The 25,325-nt window shown below is 36.2% G+C and overlaps 1 protein-coding gene across 1 annotated transcript in view; it reads left to right on the plus strand.

Annotated features, from left to right (window-relative positions):
- Nucleotides 1–25,325, plus strand: part of ACVR1C (activin A receptor type 1C) — a 95,491-nt gene that overhangs the window by 37,983 nt on the left and 32,183 nt on the right. The window contains exon 2 of the mRNA XM_003266134.3: nt 4,420–4,650. Within this exon, the coding sequence (XP_003266182.1) occupies nt 4,420–4,650 (231 nt within the window). The remainder of the gene's footprint in view (nt 1–4,419; nt 4,651–25,325) is intronic.

Raw genomic sequence — 25,325 nt, forward strand, 5'->3', positions numbered from 1 at the left:
AAAATATGAAAGTGAAGAATAACCATAGTGCAACAAGTTTCTTTTTTTTTTTTTTTTGAGACGGAGTCTCGCTCTGTCGCCCAGGCTGGAGTGCAGTGGCGCAATCTCGGCTCACTGCAAGCTCCGCCTCCCAGGTTCACGCCATTCTCCTGCCTCAGCCTCTCTGAGTAGCTGGGACTACAGGCGCCCGCCACCACGCCTGGCTAATTTTTTGTATTTTTAGTAGAGACGGGGTTTCACCGTGGTCTCGATCTCCTGACATCATGATCTGCCCGCCTCGGCCTCCCAAAGTTCTGGGATTACAAGCGTGAGCCACCGCGCCCGGCCACAAGTTTCTTAACATTAAATGAGTTTTCCTATTTTGTAATTGTAGATTTCCATAAGCTGTAAATAAGTAGGGTCATAAAATATTGGTGTTATGTAAGAGTTTAAGATTTTTGGACCCACTTTCCCTATGCTGTTCATTTTCTATTTTCAGAGGACAACATTGAGGCTCTGTAAGGTTAAATGTCTTCTCCAAAGTCAATCAGCAAGTTAGTGACAGAGTGAGGGCTGGGACCTTTGTCTTTTCCTGAATTCTTTGGCTGGACCATCACCAGATACTACCTGCTGTGTGACCGTCTAGAATCTAGTCTGGGTCATTAAAAGAAGGAGAGCAGTCAAATCACTCTTGACAGAGCAGAAAGAGATGCATTTCTTTATTATGCCTTTTAAAGGGTCTCTGCACCCTAGTTCATTTGGCTATTCCTTTATGGGTTACAAATATATTTTGATTGTTTCGCTTGTTTGCATAAGGCAACTGACCTTACCTCCTTCAGTAGTAGGAGAGATAGTCCCTAAGTCTTTATATAGTATTTCCTATGTGCCAGACATTGGTCTAACGGCTTTATATAGGTTAACTAATTTATTCTCCACAACAACACTATGAGGAGATATATTATTATTAGTCCTGCCTTTCATATAAGAAAATGGAGGTAGAGGAGACAAAGTGATGCCTAAGATTACAAAGCTAGTATAATCAAATTTGTAAGATTGGAACTGGAGAATACTAAAAAGATTTCATTGTCAGTAGAAACCTAGATGAATGCTTGCCCATGATATGATTTCTCTTTTTGCAAGGAAAGTGCCTTGAAACATGTTCTAAAGCACTAGATTTTATCTATATAGCTCTATAGAATCCCAATCAAGTTAGAATATATGGTTCTTCTGTATCACATAAATATTGATGAAAAAGTATATTTATTAATGTTGGTCACCACTACAATAAATAGGAAAGTCAGCTGTTATGCTCGGTTCGATGCTGATAACAAAACAATATTTTATTTTAGGATTGTATTTCCCTTAGGATACCAGTAATAAAAATGTTTTTAGAAATGATGCTTCATCAGTTAAGAAAAATTATTGATAGAAGAGAATAATTTCTATATGATTGATATAGAATTTGTTCATTGTTAAATATTCAGTCATATAGGAATAGTACCCCATTTTTGCTCCCATATCGGTATTTGAAGTTAAGTAAAAGTTGTCATTTATGTATCAAATATTTTACAAGTACAAAAGCAACTCCAATTTGAGCGATTAGCAATTTAAAGACTTTAATTTTACTAACAATGATTACATGGTAAAAATTTGAACATTTAGATAATTATGGAAGGGCAGTTGTGATTTAACAAAAAGTTCATTACATTAGTAATACATTTATTTATTTTTGTTTTTGTTGCATTTGCTTTTGGGGTCTTAGTCATAAATTTTTTACCTAGGGAATGTTGAGAACAGTTTGTAGGTTTTGTTCTAGAATTTTTCTGGTTTTAGGGCTTAGAGTTAAGTCTTTAATTCATCTTGAGTTAATTTTTGTATAATGTGAGAGGGGGATCCAGTTGCACTTTTCTATGTGTAGCTATCCACTTTTCCAAGAACCATTTATTGAATAGAGTATCCTATCCCCAGTGTCAGTTTTTGTGTGCTTTGTTGGAGATCAGTTGGTTGTAAGTATGCAGCTTTATTTCTGGATTCTCTGATCTGTTTCGTTGGTCTATGTGTCTACTTTTATACCAGTACCATGCCGTTTTGGTTACTGTAGCCCTATATTTATAGTATAATTTGAAGTTGGGTAATGTGATGCCTCCAGATTTGTGCTTTTTGCTTAGGATTACTTTGGCTATTCAGACTCTTTTTTGATTCCATAAAAATTTTAGGATTTTTTTTCTAATTCTGTGAAAAATGATGTATTTTGATAGGAATTGCACTGCATCTGTAGATTGCTTTGAGCAGCATGGTCATTTTCACAATATTGATTCTTCCAATCTATGAGCATGGGATGTTTTTCCATTTGTTTGTGTCATCTATATCTCTGCACAACCAAAGAAATAATTAACAGAATAAACAGATAACCTACAGAATGGGAGAAAATATTTGCGAAGTATACATCCAAAAAAGGATATATCCAGAATCTACAAGGAACTCAAGAGAATCAGCAATAAAAAAGCAAATAATCTGATTAAAAAGTGGGCAAATGACACGAACAAACACTTCTCAAAAGAAGACATACAAATTACTAACAAATATATGAAAAAACGTTCAACATCACTAATCAGCAGGGAAATGCAAATTAAAATCATAGTGCGATACCAGCTTACCCCAGCCAGAATGGTCACCATTAAAAAGTCAAAAAACAATAGATATTGGTGTGGATATGGTGAAAAGCAAATGCTTATACCCTGCTGATGGGAATTTAAATTGTTACAGTGTCTATGGAAAACAGTATGGAGAGTTCTCGAAGAACTAAAAATGGAACTACCATTTGATCCAGCAATCCCACAATTGGGTGTCAAAATGATACCTGCACGTGTATGTATATTTCAGCATAGTTCACAATTGCAAAGATATGGCATCAACTTAAGTGCCCATCAACTGATAAATGAATACAAAATGTGGTGTGTGTGTATGAGCATGTATGTATATATATATGCACACACATATATATATATGGTGTGTGTGTTTGTGTATATATTTGTGTATATATGTGTGGCATATATACCATAGAATACAACTCAGCCATAAAAAAGAATGAAATAATGTCTTTTGCAGCGACTTTTGATGGAACTGGAGGCCATTATCCTAAGTGAAGTAACTCAAAAACAGAAAACAAAATACTGCATGTCCTCACTAATAAAAGGGAGCTAAGCTATGAATATGCAAAGGCATACAGAGAGACGTAAAGGGTATTGGAGACTCAGAAGGTGGGGGAGGGTGGGAGGGAGGTTAGGAATGAAAAATTATCTGTTGAGTATAGTGTACACCATTTGGGTGATGTGTACACTGAAAGCTGAGACTTCACCATTATACAGTTCATCCATGTAACCCAAAACAACTTGTACTCCTAAAGCCATGAAATTTAAAGAATTTTAAAACAATAATACAAAGCTTATTTAGTATTATACTGTTTAGAAACAATATATTTAAATGAAATTTGAATAAATAACCACTAGACGCTTCATGCTACAAATATTTTACATCAAAACATAAATAGGCACCACTTTGGACATGTGAATTAGTGGTGAGTGTGTTTGTCTGTGTGTGTGTGTGTGTGTGTGTGTGTAGTAAGTGGAGAATGTTGGGGAGGTGTAGATAGTGAACAGATTAGTTTAACAAAGTGTAATTTTTCACAGTTGTATTGGTATAGATATTCTAAATTCTATTATTGATTTGCCTTACTTTATGGACTAACTAGATGTGCGCATTAAAGAAAATTACCTGAAGGTCATGGTGTCTGTTCAAATGATTCATTCTAATACACGTTCTTTAGTGAAGAGGGGAAATATAGTGGCTCACCAATGCCTTAAAGGAACTACGACAATAACAGTTGTGTTAAAGTGTCACAGAAAATAAATATAAAGTGTCACAACTATTTTTTTAGAGACATAAGTATCTATGGTTAGCTTTGCGTTTAGCACATTTGCTTAAAAGTTTAAAGGAAGGAGGGCAAAGGAACAGAACACACTGAATTGTTTGGTTACACAGCTGCCATAACCCCACTTAAATGTTCTATGAGTGTTGCTGGACAGCTCCCCTTGGTTGCTGTGATACTGTTTCCTAGCATTTCCTAGGAGCTATTGATTTAGGAATGAGCTGGTTGAACTTAATATGGGGGTATTTAGAGCATGGATGAGGAAAATGCTTTAAATATAGTAGCAACTGAATAAATCACAAAAAATTAGCAATAGTAAATGATAATTGGACAGGATGTTTAGTGAAACATATGATGGAGAGGGAGTAAGAGCTTAGCATGTGTTTAGCAAGTGTTTTTATTTAAACCCTTTTTCCATTTTCATTAAGATTGAATTTATATTCCCAGGTATTATCAAATAAAGTAGCATGATATCTTTTGTATTTTAAATCTTTTTGCCTTACTCTTTCCAGGACTGAAATGTGTATGTCTTTTGTGTGATTCTTCAAACTTTACCTGCCAAACAGAAGGAGCATGTTGGGCATCAGTCATGCTAACCAATGGGAAAGAGCAGGTGATCAAATCCTGTGTCTCCCTTCCAGAACTGAATGCTCAAGTCTTCTGTCACAGTTCCAACAATGTCACCAAAACCGAATGCTGCTTCACAGATTTTTGCAACAACATAACACTGCACCTTCCAACAGGTAAGGGGTTTATCTTTGTTCATTCCAAATTTAATTTTACTCTTGGGAAACTATAAGAATGGTAGGAATCAAACTGTCTTATGTTTCTTTAAATAAGAAAATCTGTTTTACAGTTCTCTTTTTGATTTTGGCTGGTAAAATTCTCTAGAGTCTAGCTGAGGTTGAGTTTTTTAAAAATTGCACATCATTGTCAAAACATTGACAATAACGTAACAATTTTGAAGAAATTTGTCCACGTGAATTGTATTTTTGAAATGATTAATGAACCTAAAGTCAAATGTAAATTTTTATGGATTTTTTAAAAAAGAAATTGAGATTGCTTCTTGGCCTTTTGGCTAAGATCATGTGTAAAAGACATTGAGATATATACTGAGAAGAAAAAGAGCATAACTAAAAATAGCAGATTGCCAAGTTTTCTGGGGACAGAATCTTTTTTTCAGGGGTATCCTCTGCATATCTTCTTCATCTACCGACATTCAAGTGAGAGCACACCCCAGAGAGATAGAGGCAGAATGGAATTGACCCTTCATCATTGTTCAGATATATTTCTGCCTTTCGTCAAATTATACAGTGCTTTATCCCAATTTATAAGAAGCTAAAAATCCTGATCTGGCCCTTTATCAGGAACCTGGGATCTGAAACTTTGGGAGACATTAAGGGGCATGTAATTCTGAATTTAAAACTAGTTTATGATGTGAAAATAGTCCTGCTATTGAATTTCTTTAAGATTTTTAGTATAATAATAATTTAATGATTATCAATACAGATGTATCTATACAGAGATACATATACTTCCTTACAAATTAACATTTTAAGGCAATGTTATCCAATCTCAGGTGTTCATATATCATCATATCAATATACCACTGAAGTACTTTTGACCTATTTTTTAAATAAACTAACCACCTTTTAATTGAAAAACATTTATTTTATAAAATATAGTATCACTACCACAAACTAAAAACCAGTGTACTTGCCCTAAATAGACGATAAGTATGTAAACAAACAATGCTCCTGCATTTCAGTTAGGTATTTTGCGTTTTCTCTTTTTTAAAAGAGAGAATTGTAAAAGACATATTAGCAGGAAAGGAGACTTTTTCTTACAAAATCCGAAAAAACTAAGAGAATAAGAGAAGGAATCATAATATGACTCAGTGTTATGTAATATCATGTTTGTTTGCCATCCCAATTCATCTCAGAAAAAAACTCTTAAAGTAATTCCATGTACCAGCACTAGTACTTGACCCAATCCTTGGAAACACTGTCGTAAGGCGTTATCATGTATATTGCAACCTCAAAAATTATACTTGTCATATTTCATCCCTGAACGCTACTTGCAGTCATGGATTTTAGACCACACTTATTCTCTCTATCTCAGATGCCATAGACTTCCTTGCTTTGTTGGTGATCTGGGATCTATTATGGGCACTTGTTTCCTTATATTTCATCCCCCAGTTTATCTGTGCACCAGAGACACCTTAAAGTGAAAGCTCCTTATGTTTAATGGTCTTCTCCGTAGCCAAATACATAGGATTTTAGGGGTAAAAAGGAGAGTCTCCTCTTTAGCTGTGGCAGTGACTTGTAATGTGTCTTCCCAATGGTGACTGATCCTCAAGACTACATTCTTTGACTATAACAAAAGGTATTAGAGGGCAAGATGTCTCATATGCAATTGTGCAAATCAAACGTACTTAATGCAGCTAGAATGTAGGTCCTTCCCAGCCCAGCTGTAAGCTCTACCAAAGTACTGAGAGGTCTATATGTTCTACCCTTAAGTTAATCAGTAACCAGTCTTTCTTTTTCAAAAATCAACTTTATTAAGGTCTAATTTAGGTATAATAAAATGCACATGTTTTATTATTTATTTACTTATTTACAAAAAAATAGTTTCTTTATTGAGAATATGTGTGATGAACAGTGGGAGGACAGCGGGTGATTAGATCTGGGTAATTAGCATATTCATCATCTCAAACCTTTATCATTTAAAATGCACACATTTTAACTATATAGTTTGATGAGTTTAGACACATACATATGCCCATGTAACCACCACCACATCTCCATTACCTCAAAATGTTCTCAGTCCCACTTCCACCAGGACTAGACCACTGATCTATTTTCTATCGTTGTAGATTGGATTTATTTTTCCTAGAGTTTCCCCTGAAAGGAGTCATTATGAAACATTTTTTGAGGGGGGGAGGAATTGGCTTTCTTCAGTCAGCATAATGTTTTTGAGATTCATTCATGTTGCTGGGTTTATCAGTAGATTACTCCTTTTATTGCTGAATAACGTCCCATTCTATGGATATATTACAATTTAAAAAAATCCACTCATCCATTGATGTGCATTCAGGTTGTTTCCATGTGGGGCTGTTATTTGCAAAGCTGTTACGAACATTCACGTACAAGTCTTTGGATATGTGCTTTTATTTCTCTTCGAAAATACCTAAGAGTGGAATTGCAGGGTAATGATAAGTATATGCTTAACTTTATAGTCTCCCAAATAGTTTTCAGACTGCTTATAACATTTTATATCCCTAACAGAAATGTGTGATAGTTTCAGTTAGTACATATTCTTGCCAACACTTGGTATAATCAGTCTTTTTAATTTTAGTCATTCAAGTGGTTTTTGTGTTGGTATTTTATTGTGGCTTTAATTTGCATTTCCCAATAATTAATAATGTTAAATTATTTTTCATGTGTTTATTGGTCATCATTTATGTATCTTCCTCTATAAAGTGTCTATTTGAGTATTTATTAAAAATTGAGTTTTTTTGGCCAGGTGCGGTGGCTCACGCCTGTAATCCCAGCACTTTGGGAGGCCAAGGCGGGCAGATCACAAGGTCAGGAGATCAAGACCATCCTGGCTAACACGGTGAAACCCCGTCTCTACTAAAAATACAAAGAAAATTAGCCAGGCGTGGTGGTGGGTGCCTGTAGTCCCAGCAACTCAGAAGGCTGAGGCAGGAGAATGGCGTGAACCCAGGAGGTGGGGTTTTTTTTTTTTTATCTTCTTCTGGTTGAATTGGAAGAGTTCTTTGTATATTCTGAATACAAGTCCTTTATCAGATAGATAAATTGTGAGTATTTTCTTCCATTCTATGGTTTGCCATTTTGTTTTCTTGAACGTATTTTTTACAGAGCACAAGGTTGAAATTTTGATGAAGTCTGATTTATCTTTTTAAAAAAATTATGATAGTTTACTAGTTTCATGTCCTGAGTTTTTGTCTACCCAAAATTCATGTGTATTTTTATGTTTTCTTCCAGAAGTTTTAATATTTCAGTTTTTACAATTAGTTTCAATCTTTGCATTCAGTTTCAACTTAATTTGTGTTATTATGTGAGGTTAAGGTGGAGTTTTATTTTTTCCATGTGGATTTGAAGTTCTTCTAGCACCATTTATTGAAAGTCTATTCTTTACTCATTGAGTTATGGTGGCACTTTGGTTGAAAATAAAGTAACTTTATATATGTGGGTATATTTCTGGCCTCTTTCTTCTGTTCAGTTGTTCTATATGCCTTATACTATCATCAAACTGTTTTGATTATTGTAGTTTTATAGTAAGTATTGAAATCAGGTTTTGTGAATTCTCCAACTTTGTTTTTCCAAACTGATTTGCCTGTTGTAAGTCCTTTGCATTTTTATCTAAATTTTAGAATCCACTTGACAATTTCTACAAAAACACACGCTGAGATTTTGATTAAACTGTGTTGAGTATGTAGATTAACTTGCAGAGAATAATCATGTTCACAATACTGAACTCTTAATCCACGAACATATTATTTTTTTTCTTCACCTAGTTAGTTCTCCAGTTACTCTTAGCAGTGCTTTGTAGGTATCAGAGAACAGGTCTTATAAATATTTTGTTGACTTTATCTCTAGTGCATGTTTTTGATGCTAGTGTGAATGGTATTTTTAATATCTCAATTTCTAAATGTTAATTGCTAGTATATGATAATAAAATTAATTTTCCTCTTTTTATTTATGATATCCTGAAAGCTTGTGAAAATAACTTATAGGCTGGGTGCAGTGGCTCACGCCTGTAGTCCCAGCACTTTGGGAGGCTAAGGCGAGCAGATCACTTGAGGTTGGGAGTATCAGACCAGCCTGGCCAACGTGGTGAAACCCGTTCTCTACTAAAAATTAGCACGCGCCTGTAGTCCCAGCTACTTGGGAGGCTGAGGCGGGAGAATTGCTGGAACCGGGGAGGCAGAGGTTGCAGTGAGCTGAGATCGCGCCACACTGCACTCCAGTCTGGGTGACAGAGTGAGACACCATTTCAGAAAAAAAAAGAATGAAAGAAAAGAAAATAACTTATATTAGTTCTAGTAGCTTTTTTCTAGATTCTTTGGCATTTTCTTTATACATAATCATCTTATCAATGAATATAGACCAGTTTATATCTTCTGTTCTGATATATAGAAGATACAGAATTTTACGTCTTTTCCTTGCGTTTTTGCACTGGATGGGACGGCCAATATAATGATGAATAGGAGTGGTGAGAGTGAAGATCCTTGCCTTTTTCTTGATTCTAGGAGGAGTGCATTCATTCTTTTACCCTTAAGTATGTTGTTAACTGTGGGTTTTTTGTAGATGCCTGTTATCAGTTGAGGGAATTTACTTGTATTCCTAGTTTGGTGAAAGTTTCTCTTTAAAATCATGAATGGATATTAAATTTTTAAAAAGTAGCTTCATGAGTTTATTGAGATTATCATGTAATTTTTCTTCTTTAGTCTGTTCATATGATGAATTGCATTAATTGGTTTCAAATGTTATCTAAAATAGGAAAGATATGTGTTGTCTGGCCACTAATTAATGTCTACAAGAAATGCTATGGAACATTTAATTAAACTTAAGCTTCTTTTTAATTAAAAAAAATTTTTTTAAGACAGTGTCTTGCTCCATGGCTCACTGCAGCCTTGAACTCCTGGGCTCAAGCGATCTTTCTACCTTAGCCTCTTCAGTAGGTGGGACTACAGGCACATGCCACCACATCTGGCTAATTTAAAAAAGAAATTTTTTTTTTGAGATGGGGTTCTACAGTGTTGCCCAGGCTTATCTTAAACTCATGGCCTTAAGCAATCTTCCTGCTTCAGCTTCCCAAAGTGCTTGGATTACAGGCATGAGCCACTGTACCTGGCCAGATGCAAACCTTTTTATTTGAAAAAGCTGGGGACTTTCAGGCTGAGCACTGGATGATGAAGCTAGTGCCAACAACTCCACTGTTTCTGTGTCATCAGTGAGTGTGATTGACATCTCCCCCTCTGCCTGTAGGGATTTGTCAATTTCAAAGTGATCACAAAACAGGAAATATAGAAATGTACTCTGAAAAGTAGACAGTGTGATATTTCTACAGTATTTGATAGTCTGCATCATGGTCATGTACTACACAGTAGAAGAAAGGTCGGGAGGTGACCAGAAGAGGTTGGACAAAATCTCGGACTTCCCTTTACAGTTTCACCTGAAAGCCAAGTGGATCCTTGCCTCTCTGGCTCTTTCATCAGTCACCCCAGATGGTGGGGTCATTTCTGGGTAGCTGACTTGATGTAAGTGCAGTAACTCAGTCTCATGCTTCAGCTGGTCCTCTCTTCTGTACTTAGATACTATTTGTTATGGTTGGGCCTTTGTTTTCTTTTTGTGTGTGTGACAAAATTTTTCTCCTGACTAGAGCTCATGACTCCCCTCCCGTCTCCCCCAGTAGGTGTGTATCCTTACAGTGGTTTCTGTCTGTGAGCCCCCTAATCAGTCCCCCTCAATTCTCCTCACAATTCCTTCCTGATTTCATGTAATTTCGGCCTTCTGTCTCTATTCAACATGTCTCTTAAACCCTTTTTTTTCATATTTTCTAAGTTTTGAATCTTTGATGATTTCAATGTCTATAGTCTCTGTGGGTTTGGTTCTGCTGTTTTTGATTCTGCTGATTCATATTCTTGGTGACTTCTTTCCTTGTGTTTTTTAATGATTTATTTTATTGTGAGCTCATGGTCTTGGGAAACCTTATCTGGAGGAAACTTTTGAAGCCTGTATTTAAAATTTGTTCCTCCAGAGAAGATTTATATTAGCTTCTGCCAGCTGCTTGGGGGGTGTTACCAACCCAAAACCACTCAGTGTTTTGATTAGGTTTTTGGGGCCAAAGTAATAGAGTGAATTCTGACTCTAAGCCTGCCTGTAAGGGATACACACTTGTAGTGAGGAACTCTCAGATTTTTTGTGTGTGTTTTTTCTGCTTTACCCAGTCGGGCTTGAGACACACAAGCATATACCCTATCTCTCTCTGGAGAACTTTTTATTTTGTTGTCTTGTTTTGTTTTCATGGCAGTGCCATTCTTAGTTGTCTGATTTATGCAAAAATTGCTGATCTGACCTTTCACTGTTTCGGGAACCATATTTTATTTCCCAGCCTCGTGATACAGTGTGGTAAACTGAGCACTTCACCACCAAGAGCTGGCAGATGCCTCCAGGGTCAAGGCAGCCACAGTGCTCAATCCCCTCCCTGGATTTGTACTTTATTCTTGGCTGTCAAGCAATTCATTTATTTTCGCACCAGCTTTATCATAAAATAGAAAAAAATTGTTGATATTTTATTCAGCATTTTTATGTGTACTGTAGCAAGAAGGGTTTCTGTGGACATCTAAAGTGTAACTTGGCAAAAATGGAAATTCTAAGATAGTTTATTTTTGAAATGATGCTGGCATAATTATCTATCCATCTGGAAGAAAACAAGACTGTACCACAGTGTCATACCATATACAAAAATAAATTACAGCTTGATTAAATATCTAATTGTGAAATATAAAACAATTTAAATGTCAGAGAAAAATTTAGAAAAAAAGATTTTTTATGACTTTTTAGTATGGAACTGTTCTTAAGTAAGACAGGAAACCCAGCTGCTATAAAAGGAGAAGAAAGATATAATTGACTTGATGAAAACTAAAATAAAAATGAATGATAAAAGATAACATAAATAAAATCAGAAAACAATTTAAATATTGGGTAGAAATGTAGAAATACTTGTAGTATATATGACTGGAAAAAGATAACTATTTAAAAGATAAATAGTGCGTGTGTGCATGTGTGCGTGTGTGTGTGTGTGTGTGTGTGTGTGTTAATTGCAAGACGGGTTGGGGAAAGAGAGAGGGTGCATGAGAGAGACTGAGAAAGGGGAAATGCTAAATGAAAAAAAATGAAAGGGCATAAACAAATTTTACAGAGGAGAAAATCCAAATGGTCAAATATTGAAAAGATGTTTAACCTCACTATTAGCTGGTATTCCATTTTTCCCACCTATTAGATGGGCAAAAGTTAAAAAAATGAGGACGTTTTTAAATAAAAGTATCCGAAATTTAGATAATAATATCTTAATAAGGAAATTCAGTGACTCATATGACAAGAAATCTGGAAGTAGTCAGGGTCTATTGTTTGTTAATAAAGAGGCTTGACAATGTCACCAGCCTACTTCCATATTTCAGTACTTCCAATAACCAAGCATACAAGGATGTGAGGCAGTATGAATAAGGACAACAGAAAAGAGCATATACCAGAAACAGACGACGGCTTCATATGTTGGAATTAACAGACAAAAATTATAGGCCAAATATTTTCCAAATGTAAAGAAACAAAAGGCAAACTTGAAAATATTTTTAGGGAATAGGAAACCATTAAAAAGTGACTTAGGAGATTTAAACAAGCACAGAAGAAAACTCTTAAAAATTAAAAATACAGTAACTAATTTACAAAACTTAGGGATAGGTTTAAGAACAATTAGCATAAGAATGATTGAGGAGAGAAATAGGGGTCTTAAATACAGGTCAGAAGAAATAATTTTGTGTGCAGTATATAGAGAATACAAATGGAATATATGGAAGAGAGGATGACAAATAGAGGAAAGTGAAAGAAGAGTTAACACATGCTTTCACATACGAGTCCAAAAGAGAGGGGAGAGAAAATTGGGCAAAAGCAGTGTCTGCAAAGATAACAGCTCAAAAATTTTCAGAATTGAGAAGAACGCCAGTCCCCAATCCCAAGAAAGTCAATGAATATCAATAGGACAAATAAAAAGACTTCCAAAGCTTAACACATGATAGTAAAACTACAGAACACCAAAGACAAAGGGAAGTCCTAAAAATTGACAGAGGAAAAAAGTTAATTAGAGCTGAATTTAATTTAATGTTAATGAATTTAATTGAATATAATGTTAAGTTCAATTGAACATTAAATTCAATGAAACTCAATTTAACATTAAATTCAACTAAATAGATCAACATTAAATTCAGCTCCTTTGAATTGTCTTAATTAAATTCAATTAAATTGAATTCAATGTTAATCAATGAACATTTATTAACATGTTAGCCCAGGTAGAATTAACATTGTCTTCTCAATACCAAGAAGTGAAAAGAGAAATAGTGTAATTATATTTACAATATTTTGAAAGAAAATAGCTAGCAACAGAATTCTATATCCAGCAAAAATATTTTTAAAGAAGGAGGGTAAGGAAGAGGCCCTTGTAAAGTAACAGAAATAGAGTGAGTTTGCTATTAGTGACCCCTTGATAAAGGAAGTTCTGAAGGATGTACTTCAGGTAGAAAGAAAGTAACATCAAAGTTCTGACATGCAAGGAGGAATGAAAAGCAAAGAAAGTGAGAATATGTGACTAGTTCTAAAGAACATTATTGACAATAACAGTAATAATCATATAGGGCTTTAAAAATATTAATATAAACCATCTATTCAGTGTAATAATGGCATACCAGATGTGTCAGGAGAGGGGCCAATGGAGTTAAAATGTTCTAAGGACCTTATTCTGTCTAGGAGAAGGGTAAAAGAATTTTTAAGCATTAATGCTTTAAAATGTGCCTGTTGTCATTTCTGTGTTACTTTTAAAAGAATAGAATGTGAGTATATTCTTTCTAATCTTCAGTATGGAAAAATGGAATAATAAAAACAAATCCAAAAAATGTCAAGAGGTCTGGGCACGGTGGCTCAAGTCTGTAATCCCAGTGCTTTGAGAGGCCAAGGTGGGAGTGTTGCTTGAGCTCAAGAGTTTGAAATCAGACTGGGCAACATGGCAAGACCCTGTTTCTACAAAATTTTTTTAAAAAATTAGTCAGGCCTGGTGGCGTGTGCCTGCGGTCCCAGCTACTTGGGAAGCTGAGGCAGGAGGGTTGCTTGAGCCCAGAAAGTCAAGGATGCAGTGAGCCATGCTCACACCATTGCACTCCAACCTGGGTGCCACTGCACTCCAGCCTGGGCAGGAGCATGAGACCCTGTCTCCAAAACAAAAACAAAAACAAAAAACAAAAACAAAACAGAAAAACCAAAAGAAGCCAAGAAAAGAGAGAAAAGGAAGCACATAGAAGATGTGACAAAGAGAAAGCACCCAAATATATCAGTAATAATTAAATGTAAATAATTTAATGTAGATAGACTTAGCATTCCAGTTAAAAAACAATGATTATCAAAGTGTAGAAAACAAATTCAATTAAATGTTTAAAATACGTATCTAAAATGAGGGTCTACAGAAATGTTGAAATTATTGTGATGGTAAATATATATCATACATATATTAAACAAAAGTGTTAGTTTACTTAAATTAATAGAAGATAAAACAGAATTTAATGCAAAAAATTACTAGAATTTAAAAATGTCACTTTTTAACAGCTGAAGTTTCAGTTTACCAGGGATTTTTAAATAAATCTAAATTTCGGCCGGGCGCGGTGGCTCAAGCCTGTAATCCCAGCACTTTGGGAGGCCGAGGCGGGCGGATCACGAGGTCAGGAGATCGAGACCATCCTGGCTAACACAGTGAAACCCCGTCTCTACTAAAAATACAAAAAATTAGCCGGGTGTGTTGGCGGGTGCCTGTAGTCCCAGCTACTCGGGAGGCTGAGGCAGGAGAATGGCGTGAACCCGGGAGGCGGAGCTTGCAGTGAGCCGAGATCGCGCCACTGCACTCCAGCCTGGGGCACAGAGCAAGACTCCGTCTCAAAAAAAAAAAAAAAAAAAAAAAAAAGAAATCTAAATTTCTGTGTACTTAAGAATGAAGTCTCAAAAATAAAGAAAATATTTACAGATCTGTAAGGATGAATAGAGAAGTCCACAATCTCGGAGGGAGATTTCAACATACCACTGTCTTGGTAATTGATATTACAGTAGATTTTTTTAAATTAGGAGAATATACAAGGTTGAAACAACATGATTTATGAACAACCTACTTTTTAGAAAATTATAATTTACTGAACCTGGATAGTCTTGTGACATTAAAGAACTTGAATCAGTTAAAAAATGAGCAGCAAAAATATATTCTCATTAAGAAAATTTCAAAGCCCAAAAGGCTCTACCAGGAAATTGTGCCAAACTTCCAGGAACAGGTAATTCTTACACAAACTCTTCCAAAGCGTAGACAAGGAGGAATCTCATTTTATGCAGAAATTTGATATCAAAAGCAAACAAAAACAGTATAGAAAAGGAAAAGTACAAGCCATTCTCATTCATGAACATATGTGCAAGCATCTTAACTTTGACCTGGAACCATATAGGAAATGAGACTCTGGGAGCCATAGTTCAAGTTTACCCAAGTTGACAAGAAAATGATCAAGCACAATGATAGACCTATTTTTTTAAGGCAAAGAAATGATTATTCCAGGCCGGGCACAGTGGCTCACGCCTGTCATCCCAGCACTTTGGGAGGCTGAGGTGGGTGGAATCCAAGGTCAAGAGATTGAGACCAGCCTGGCCAACATGGTGAAATCCTGTCTGTATTAAAAATACAAAAATTAGTGGGGCATGGTGGCACATGCTTGTAGTCCCAGCTACTTGGGAGGCTGAGGCAGGAGAATTGCTTGAACCCGGGAGGCAGATGTTGCAGTGAGCCGAGATTGCGCCATTGCACTCCGGCCTGGTGACAGAGTGAGACTCCTTCGCCAAAAAAAAAAAAAAAAAAAAAAGAAATGATTATTCCTCAAGCCAAGATAATGGTTGCCCTGGGGGAAGGGATAAGGTTGTGATCATGTGGGGGTTTCTCAGAATGGGGGTGCCAATGTTGAGCAGAGAGGGGATTTACATGGACATTTATAATTAATTGTTATATTCTACCTATATATTGTACATAATTTTCTGTATATTCATTATATTTCACAACAAAAGAAGAATAAAACATCAAGTTTCAAAGTAATGTGTGAGTATAGGTAAAAAATCTATGGAAGTTCACACATTCTGTTAATATCTGGAGTAGGTATTGGAGACAGCTGACAGGCAGAGGACATTCTTTAACTCTTCCCTTGTCAATTTGTATAGTGTCTGACTTGTTTTGTTGCACATATATTCTTTTTCTAATTAAAAAACCCTAATGAGTCAAAAGTTAATATGACTATAAATAAGTGTATCAAAGACATCTGGTTTTCTTCCATACCCATTTCACAGGAGAACTTAGACTTTTTAGCTGGTTATGTGGCTGTCTACCTAACAGATAATATTTTCAGCTACTCTTGCAGCTAAATGTGGTAATGTAACTAAGTTCTGGCTAATTAGATAAATGGCAGTGTTTTGGAGGACTTTGGAGAAGACTCATTAAAATAGCACTGTTGGCCAGGCATAATGGTTCACATCTGTAATCCTAGCACTTTGGGAAGCCCAGGCAGGAGGATCTGTTTAGCCTAGGAGTTCAAGACCAGCCTTGGCCAGATGGTGAAATTGCATCACTACAAAAAATAAAGGAGTTAGGCTGGGCGCAGTGGCTCAAGCCTGTAATCCTAGCACTTTGGGAGGCTGAGGTGGGTAGATCACCTGAGGTCAGGAGTTTGAGACCAGCCTGGCCAACACGGCCAAACCCTGTCTCTACTAAAAATACAAAAATTAGTTGGGCATGGTGGCACATGCCTGTAATCCCAGCTACTCACTTAGGAAGCTGAGACAGGAGAATCGCTTGAACCCGGGAGGTGGAGGTTGTAGTAAGGTGAGATCGCACCATTGCTATCCAGCCTAGGTGACAAGAGCAAAACTCCGTCAAAAAAAAAAAAAAAAAAAAAAAAAAGAACTTGCCGGGTATGGTGATGCACACTTGTAGTCCCAGCTACTTGGGAGGCTGAGGCAGGAGGATCCTTCAAGCCCAGAAGGCCAAGGCTGCAGTGAGCTATGATTGCACCAATATACTCTAGCCTGGGTGATAGAGCAAGACCCTGTCTCTTAAAAAAATTAAATAAAAAATACAAAACAGAATTGGCACATGAGTATATCACCATCATCATGCTGCCTGGATGCAAAGGTTGGAGTTATAGCAGCTGCCTTGGATCATGAGGATGATGGTTTCACTGTAGGACAGCAACAAGGGAGCTGACAGGGTCCTGACTGAAAACTTTATGAAGCCATCCTGCTGCTATTGGACTACCCATCTTCGGTTCTTTTTCCCATGAGGGAGAAAAACAATTGATTTATTTGGTTTCCTCTGTTATTTGTAGTTAAACCCAATTCTAATTAACGTAAAAGCAGCAAAGCAAGTCATCCAGAGAGGCAGCAAAGCAAGTCTACCTGCCCATAGAAGGTAGAATTTTTGTTTGTAGATCAAATAAAACCTGTCTATGAGATAGGCCCGTAGACAGGTTTTATTTGATCTACACAGTTTCTGGGAAAGGAAAATGGATTTGTTTATAATGTTAAACATTAAGAGTCTGCTATGGTCTAAATATGTTCCCCCTAAGTTCATATGTTGAAATTCTAACCTCTAAGGTGATAGTACTAGAAGGTAGTAGTCTTTTGACTTGATTAGATCAGGAGGGTGGAGTCCTCATGAACGAGACTAGTGCCCTCATAAAATGGGTCCAAGGGAGCTCCTTTGCTGCCTCCACCATAAGAGGACACAGGGAGAAGGTGACTTCTATGAACCAGAAAGCAGCCCTTCACCAAACATGGAATCTGCTGGCATGTTGATCTTAGACTTCCTAGCCTCCAGAACTATGAGAAATAAATGTCTGTTCTTTATAAGTTACCCAGTGTATGCTATTTTACAGAATGGATGAAGATAAAGTCTTAATATAAAAATCCAGATTCCTGGCTGGTCTTGAAAATTCAGAAGATATGACATCCTTGAGGTCTCATGCTATCAGTTGGCCGAAGCTGAATAGTGACTGACTCTTCTGTGTCAGGCATGGGCTTTTCTTATTTATTTCATTCATTCAGGATGTATTGTGCTTATATCCACTGGCCTAGAGTTCCCACTATCAATAGTTTAGTTATATTTTAGCATAGTTGTGTTGTTCTGTTTAATACAATTTTGTATCTTACTTCCTTAATATTAGACAAGTATTTTTTTCCTATGTGAAGGAATCCCATTTTGTTGCTTGGTTCCTTTATGGCTGGGTTGTATTTTGGTTTGTGACAGAATTGATTTCTGTAGACTCTGGGTGATAGCAGAGACATGCTCAGAGAAATCATGATGATGTCAAATAGTACCAAGAGCACCTTAACATTGTCCATGAAAATTCATCCAGAATAAGATCAGGAAGTCTGGGCTAGAGAAGCTGGAACTTTTTAGGGTTAATTTTGATAAGAATTGCTACTTAGTTCATGCTTGCACTAATTACAGCCCTTCATATGGAAATAGACTATTCAACAAAAAAAAAACCTTCAAATTTCAGGTATCTTTGTTCCCATTTTGCTACCGAAACACACAGTGCTTAAAAGGGTAAGTGTAGTAATAATTTCTGATTTTTCCCTCCATATTTCAATATACTATTTTAATAATGCCATTATATTTTTCACTAATTCAAATAATTACTTTAATAAAGAAAATATGACAAAACATTAAAATGTGGGCGCTTTATTAACTTCAGTGCAATTTCTGCCTTCCTGTTCTGTTCTGAATTGCGTAAAGAGGAAAAGGAAAATTGATAATTTAATCAATTGTGGTAGGTGTATAATACATATTGATTAGGCACATGTCTAAATTAGACTTTTTAAACCAAACCAAAGGTTTGCATTTGAAAGAAGATAAACTGCCAAAACATTAAAATCAAATTTATCAAAAACTAATAATTTTAAAGCAAACTGTAATTACAAGAATTGCAGACTCAGAAAGTGAGTGTTATTCTTTTGGGAGTTTAAAAGTCTTGTTATTTTCATTCCTCTTAAAAGACCTATTGTTGTTTCTTAACTTTCTTCTGGTTTTCTATTTGAAACATAAATTCATTGCTCTAGTCAGGAAAAGGTGACATGTGCATGCTGAGAAATACTCACCGGACCCCTTGTGGAATTGTTCTGCCATCACACGAACAAATCCATCTATAGCTCACTCTCTGGGGACTCAGGGCACACCTGACAGGTGTGCCAGACAGGCTTTTTTCCCCCCTAAAATGAAAGGTGCTATGATTTTTATTGTTTGGAAAGTGCTCTGAAATATAAGCATCTAAAAGTCAGACTTGTGTCTTAAAGTTTAGTATAGGAGGCATTTCTTGTCTCCAGAAACAAGTACACTGATTTACATTATGAAATTTTGTTCATAGAGATGTAATAGGAAATTGAAAGCAAAGTTTACAGCCAATTCTAAATTGAGGATTGTATATTATATAAGGCTTTACTCTCTCAGTTATTTAAATACCATTACATTTTTACTCAAATATTTTTGAGGTGATTATTACGTATAGGACATTGAGCTATATGTAAGCTATATGTGAGCTAGGTCAAAATGTGATTATTTCACATCAGTTTTTTTCAAGTGAACAAGCTGCTTTGTGTGAATATATTAGCTGTGGAGAAGTTATGCTAGCATAGGCTTTAGGACAGAGGAGTATAACTTTCCCCTGTCATCAGTATTTTAAGTGTCTTCTGTGAATACAGCTCTGTACTATGTGCTGGGGAAACAGAGAGATTGAGATATGGGTGCTGCTTCCAAAGACTTTCATTTTTTTATGTAAAGGGTTGATTTAAGAAAAAAAGGACTCTAAAATATTTCTTGAATAATTACTATCTAAGTTATTTACAGACATGCATTATTTGAGAATATGTGTTTTGATAACAGAGATTAAGAGACTATCATTTCTGCTAGGTATGTGTCCTGAAATTAAGTAAACTGATTATGGAACTTATTTATATTCTGCTTACATTTTATTAAGCTTACCTCTGCTTAAGTGAAAGTTCTTTATACTTTTTATGACAGCGATTATATTCTTTAATCCAAGATTCTTGTTTCTTTAAAGCGTAAAAATGTTATTCTTCTTAAATTCCAATGCTAATGGATAAAAGAAGATTTGCAGCCTCTTGATGTTCGTCATCTACTCCCAGAAAACCAGCAGCACAAGGAGAACATGTCCAGGAAATATTTTTATGTGTGGCACTCCCTGTCAGCTATAAAATTATGAAACCTGGCCAGATGAAGATCGTTTATGCAAATAGCCACTTATAGACTGAGCACCAAACAATGGAATGGCCCATCAATAGTTCGTTTGATTCAGTTAAAAGGGAGAAATAATTGTCATATTATTTCTGCCTCCATAATGGCTTGATTTGATCTCTGTCTTAGAAAATCTTCTGCCCTTATTCAGTATATAAGGTTCATATTGATCCCAAATAACCCCTCTGACGTAACTATGTTTGCTGTTTGCAAAAGGGAGGCCATTTGCTGCATGGCAAATGGAGCATGTTGGAGGGATCTAAGCGAATTAACTTGTAATTGGATGATTCTTGGTGAAACTTACAATGGTCACTTGACCATTGTAAGGGAAGGGAGTCAAGGATGGGAGAGTGGAGGGGGTATCTGCCTTCAACCAGTAAGTCCAGATTTACACGGGAGGACTAGACAAAAAAAATTGATGTTTGTGACTTAGCTCCTTAGCCCATTCTACTTCAAATTCCTATCAAAGTGCAGTTACATATTCTTTTATATTGGACTGATTCATCATGAATGGAATATCTCATGATAATCTTTTTCTTATTTTCCTCCTCCCCCACTCTTTTTTTATTTTTAAAAGAATTTTACTTTAAATTCTGGGATACATGTACAGAACGGGCAGGTTTGTTACATAGGTATACGTGTGCCATGGTGCTTTGCTGCACCTATCAACCCATTATCTAGGTTTTAAGCCCTGCATGCATTGGCTATTTGTCCTAATGCTCTCCCTCCCATTACTCCCCACCCCTTGACAGGTCCCGGTGTGTGTGTGTTCCCCTCTTAGTGTCCATGTGTTCTCATTGTTCAACCCCCACTGAATAAGTGAGAATATGTGGTGTTTGATTTTCTGTTGCTGTATTAGTTTGCTGAGGATGATGGCCTCCAGCTTCATCCATGTCCCTGCAAAGGACATGATCTCATTCATTCTTATGGCTGCATAGTATCCCATGGTGCAGATGTACCACATTTTCTGTATCCAGTCTATTATTGATGGGCATTTGGGTTGGTGCCATGTCTTTGCTATTGTAAATAGTGCTGTATTAAACATATGTGTGCATGTATCTTTATAGTAGAATGGTTTATATTCCTTTGGGTATATACCCAGTAATGGGATGGCTGGGTCAAATGGTATTCCTGGTTCTAGATCCTTGAGGAATTGCCACGCTGTCTTCCACAGTGGTTAAACTAATTTACATTCCTACCAACAGTGTAAAAGTGTTCTGGTTTCTCCACAGCCTCGCCAGCATCTATTGTTTCTCGACTTCATAATTGCCATTCTGACTGGCATGAGGTGGTATCTCACTGTGGTTTTGATTTACATTTCTCTAATGATTAATGATGTTGAGCCTTTTTTCATATGCTTGTTGCCTGCATAAATGTCATCTTCTGAGAAGTGTCTGTTCATATCCTTTGCCTACTTTTTGATGGGATTTTTTTCTTGTAAACTTGTTTAAGTTCCTTGTAGATTCTGGATACTGGACCTTCGTCCGATGGGTAGATTGCAAAAATTTTCTTCCATTCTGTAGGTTACCTGTTCACTCTGATGATAGTTTCTTTTGCTGTGCAGAAGCTCTTAGTTTACTTAGATCCTATTTGTCAATTTTGGCTTTCTTTGCAATTGCTGTTGGCATTTTCATCAAGAAATCTTTGCCCATGCCTATGTCCTGAATGGTATTGCCTAGGTTTTCCTCTAGGGTTTTTATGGTTTTTGGTTTTACATTTAAGTCTTTAGTCCATCTTGAGTTAATTTTGTATAATGTGTAAGGAAGGGATCCAGTTTTAGTTTTCTGCATATGGCTAGCCAGTTCTCCCACTACCATTATTAAATAGGGAATCTTTTCCCCATTGCTTGTTTCTGTCAGGTTTGTCAAAGATCAGATGGTTGTAGATGTGTAGTGTTATTTCTGATGTCTCTGTTCTGTTCCATTGGTCTATATGTCTATTTTGGTACCAGTACCATGCTGTTTTGGTTACTGTAGACTTGCAGTATAGTTTGAAGTCAGGTAGCATGATGTCTCCAGCTTTGTTCTTTTCACTTAGGATTGTCTTGGCTATACAGGCTCTTTTTTGGTTCCACATGAAACTTAAAGTAGTTTTTTTCTAATTCTGTGAAGAATGTCAGTGGTAGTTTGATGGGAATAGCATTGAATCTGTAGATTAATTTAGGCAGCATGGCCATTTTCACGATATTGATTCTTCCTATCCATGAGCATGAAATGTTTTCACATTTGTTTCTGTCCTCTCTTATTTACTTGAGCAGTGGTTTGTAGTTCTCCTTCAAGGTCCTTCACATTCCTTGTTAGCTGTATTCTTAGGTATTTTATTCTCTCTGTAGCAATTGTGAATGGGAGTGTATTCTTAATTTGGCTGTCTGCTTGTCTATTGTTGGTGTGTAAGAATGCTTGTGATTTTTGCACATCGATTTTGTATCCTGAGACTTTGCTGAGGTTGTTTATTAGCTTAAAGAGTTTTTGGGCTGAGATGATGGGGTTTTCTAAATATAGAATTATGTTATCTGCAAACAGACAGTTTGACTTCCTCTCTTCCTATTTGAATACCCTTTCTTTCTTTCTCTTGTCTGATTCCCCTGGCCAGAACTTCCAATACTATGTTCAATAAGACTGGTGAGAGAGAGCATCCTTGTTTTGTGCTGGTTTTCAAAGGGAATGCTTTCAGCTTTTGCCCATTCAGTATGATGTTGGCTGTGGGGTTGTCATAAATAGCTATTATTATTTTAACATATGTTCCATGTATACCTACTTTATTGAGGGTTTTTAATATCAAGGGATGTTGGATTTTATAGAAGGCCTTTTCTGCATCTACTGAGATAATCATGTGGTTTTTGTCATTGGTTTTGTTTATGTGATGGATTACATTTATTGATTTGCATATGTTGAACCAGCCTTGCATCTCAGGGATGAAGCCAACTTGATAGTGATGGTTAAACTTTTTGATGTGCTGCCGGTTTGCTTAGCTAGTATTTTATTGAGGATTTTCGCATCGATGTTCATCAGGGATATTGGCCTGAAGTTTTCTTTTTTTGTTGTGTCTCTGCCAGGTTTTGGTATCAGGATGATGCTGGCCTCATAAAATGAGTTAGGGAGGAGTCCCTCCTTTTCAATTGTTTGGAATAGTTTCAGAAGGAATGGTACCAGCTCCTCTCTGTACGTCTGGTCCTGGTCTTTTTTATTTTATTTTATTTTATTGGTTGGTAGGCTATGTATTACTGCCTCGATTTCACAACTTGTTATTGGTCTACTTAGGGATTCAACTTCTTCCTGGTTTAGCCTTGGGCCTCCTCCCCCAATCTTAAAGTTTTCTCCATATAATATATAATATATTATATGGAGAATATAATATATAATATATTATATGGAGAATATAATATATAATATATTATATGGAGAATATAATATATAATATATTATATGGAGAATATAATATATAATATATTATATGGAGAATATAATATATAATATATTATATGGAGAATATAATATATAATATATTATATGGAGAATATAATATATAATATATTATATGGAGAATATAATATATAATATATTATATGGAGAATATAATATATATTATATGGAGAATATATTATATGGAGATATACATTATTATAATATATATATTATATATATATATTTTTTGAGACAGTGTCTCACTCTGTCATCAGGCTGCAGTGCAGTGGCGCGATTTCAGCTCACTGCAACCTCTACCTCCTGGGTTCAAGCGATTCTTCTACCTCAGCCTCCCAAGTAGCTGGACTAGAGGCACGTGCCACCATGCCCAGCTAATTTTTTGTATTTTTCGTAGAGACAGGGTTTCACCATGTTGGCCAGGATGGTATCGATCTCTTGACCTCGTGATCCACCCGCCTCGGCCTCCCAAAGTGCTAGGATTACAGGCGTGAGCCACCACACCCAGCCTTCTCCATATTTTTACTTGTGAAGTTGCTTGGGAATTATTCTCTAGATGGGTCATATATTACGTAGTAGATCTTAAATTCCACAAGGTCATGGACTCTGCCCTGCTTTTCTGGCATTTCCTCCAGAGAGATTTTCTCAGTTAATGCATACAAAGCAATCCATTTGGAGCTAATCTTTGAATCAACTTAGTAAAGCATCAAGAAACCATTTAGAAATGTGTTCTCATTACCATCTAGCAAATATTGGAAATAATGGTACCCACATTTTAGGATGCTGTGAAGTGGCAGGTTAAGGGAGGTTCATCATGATAATTTGGGAGATTTCTCATTGCTTAACATGTCACTCTGTTTTTTACAAAAGCGATTATTCCTGTTGAACTAATAAACGAGCTAGCTTTGAATGTTGTAGTGGTAGTGTATTCTCTCTTCTATTTCAGCTGTACATATTATTTCCACTTATTTTCCCCCAGAAACTTGTAAAGTAAATAAAGACTCTTTAGTTGAATTCACAGGAGTGTGTCATAGGTTTATAGGGGTTGATGGACAGAACATCATCACATCATTCAGTTGACAGTGGTGGCATTTCTCCCAGGTGCCAGGACAGAAACAGACCCATCAAAAAGCATCTCCAGCAATATTCCCTTTTGATTGGTGTGTTACCTGAGAACATTTCAAAGTCACAAGCTGGAGAAAGAAATGCTTTCTTTTTTATGCGTGAAGGGGAGTGAGAAAGCAGTTGAAGACTTGATATTAATAGTTATACCTTCATGAATTGGACCTTGCAAAATGTTATCTTTTTACTTGGGAAAAACTATTAATAAAAGGAGGGAGAGTGGTTTTAATGCAAAATGACAGTGACTTTTGGGATGGGAGCATTAACCTTGAAAGGTTATACAAGAATGGACTTTGTTTGGATGAAGATCTCTGTTTTTTTTTTTTGTTTGTTTGTTTGTTTCTAAACAATTTTCCAGCAGGACATATCTCTTCCCTCCCTCTATTCTCAGAGGGTTTCTAATATGTCACTCCATTGTAATGCCTTGGTTTTTAGTCAGCTGATTGCCATTTTAATATAGTGGGGAAATGTGTCTGTAATTTGAAATGTAGATATTATACTAGAAGATTTCCATGCCAGTAGTCCATATGAATTATTTGAAGCAATTGATCAAGTACACACCTCCACTTCTAAGTGTGAGCAAAAGTTCTGAGAAGGAATTTAGAGGAAAGATATTTTATTCTAATAAACAGTTTGCAAACTGGGGAGAAATGGCCCTCAGCTTAAACTGAAGGTGCATTCCAGAGAACAAAGGCAGGGTTTGTTTGGCTTTTAGAGAGAAAATTCCCATTTAGGTTTTCAGTCAGGTCCTC

Source organism: Nomascus leucogenys, chromosome 17, assembly GCF_006542625.1.
Source record: "Nomascus leucogenys isolate Asia chromosome 17, Asia_NLE_v1, whole genome shotgun sequence".
Lineage (NCBI taxonomy): Eukaryota > Metazoa > Chordata > Mammalia > Primates > Hylobatidae > Nomascus > Nomascus leucogenys.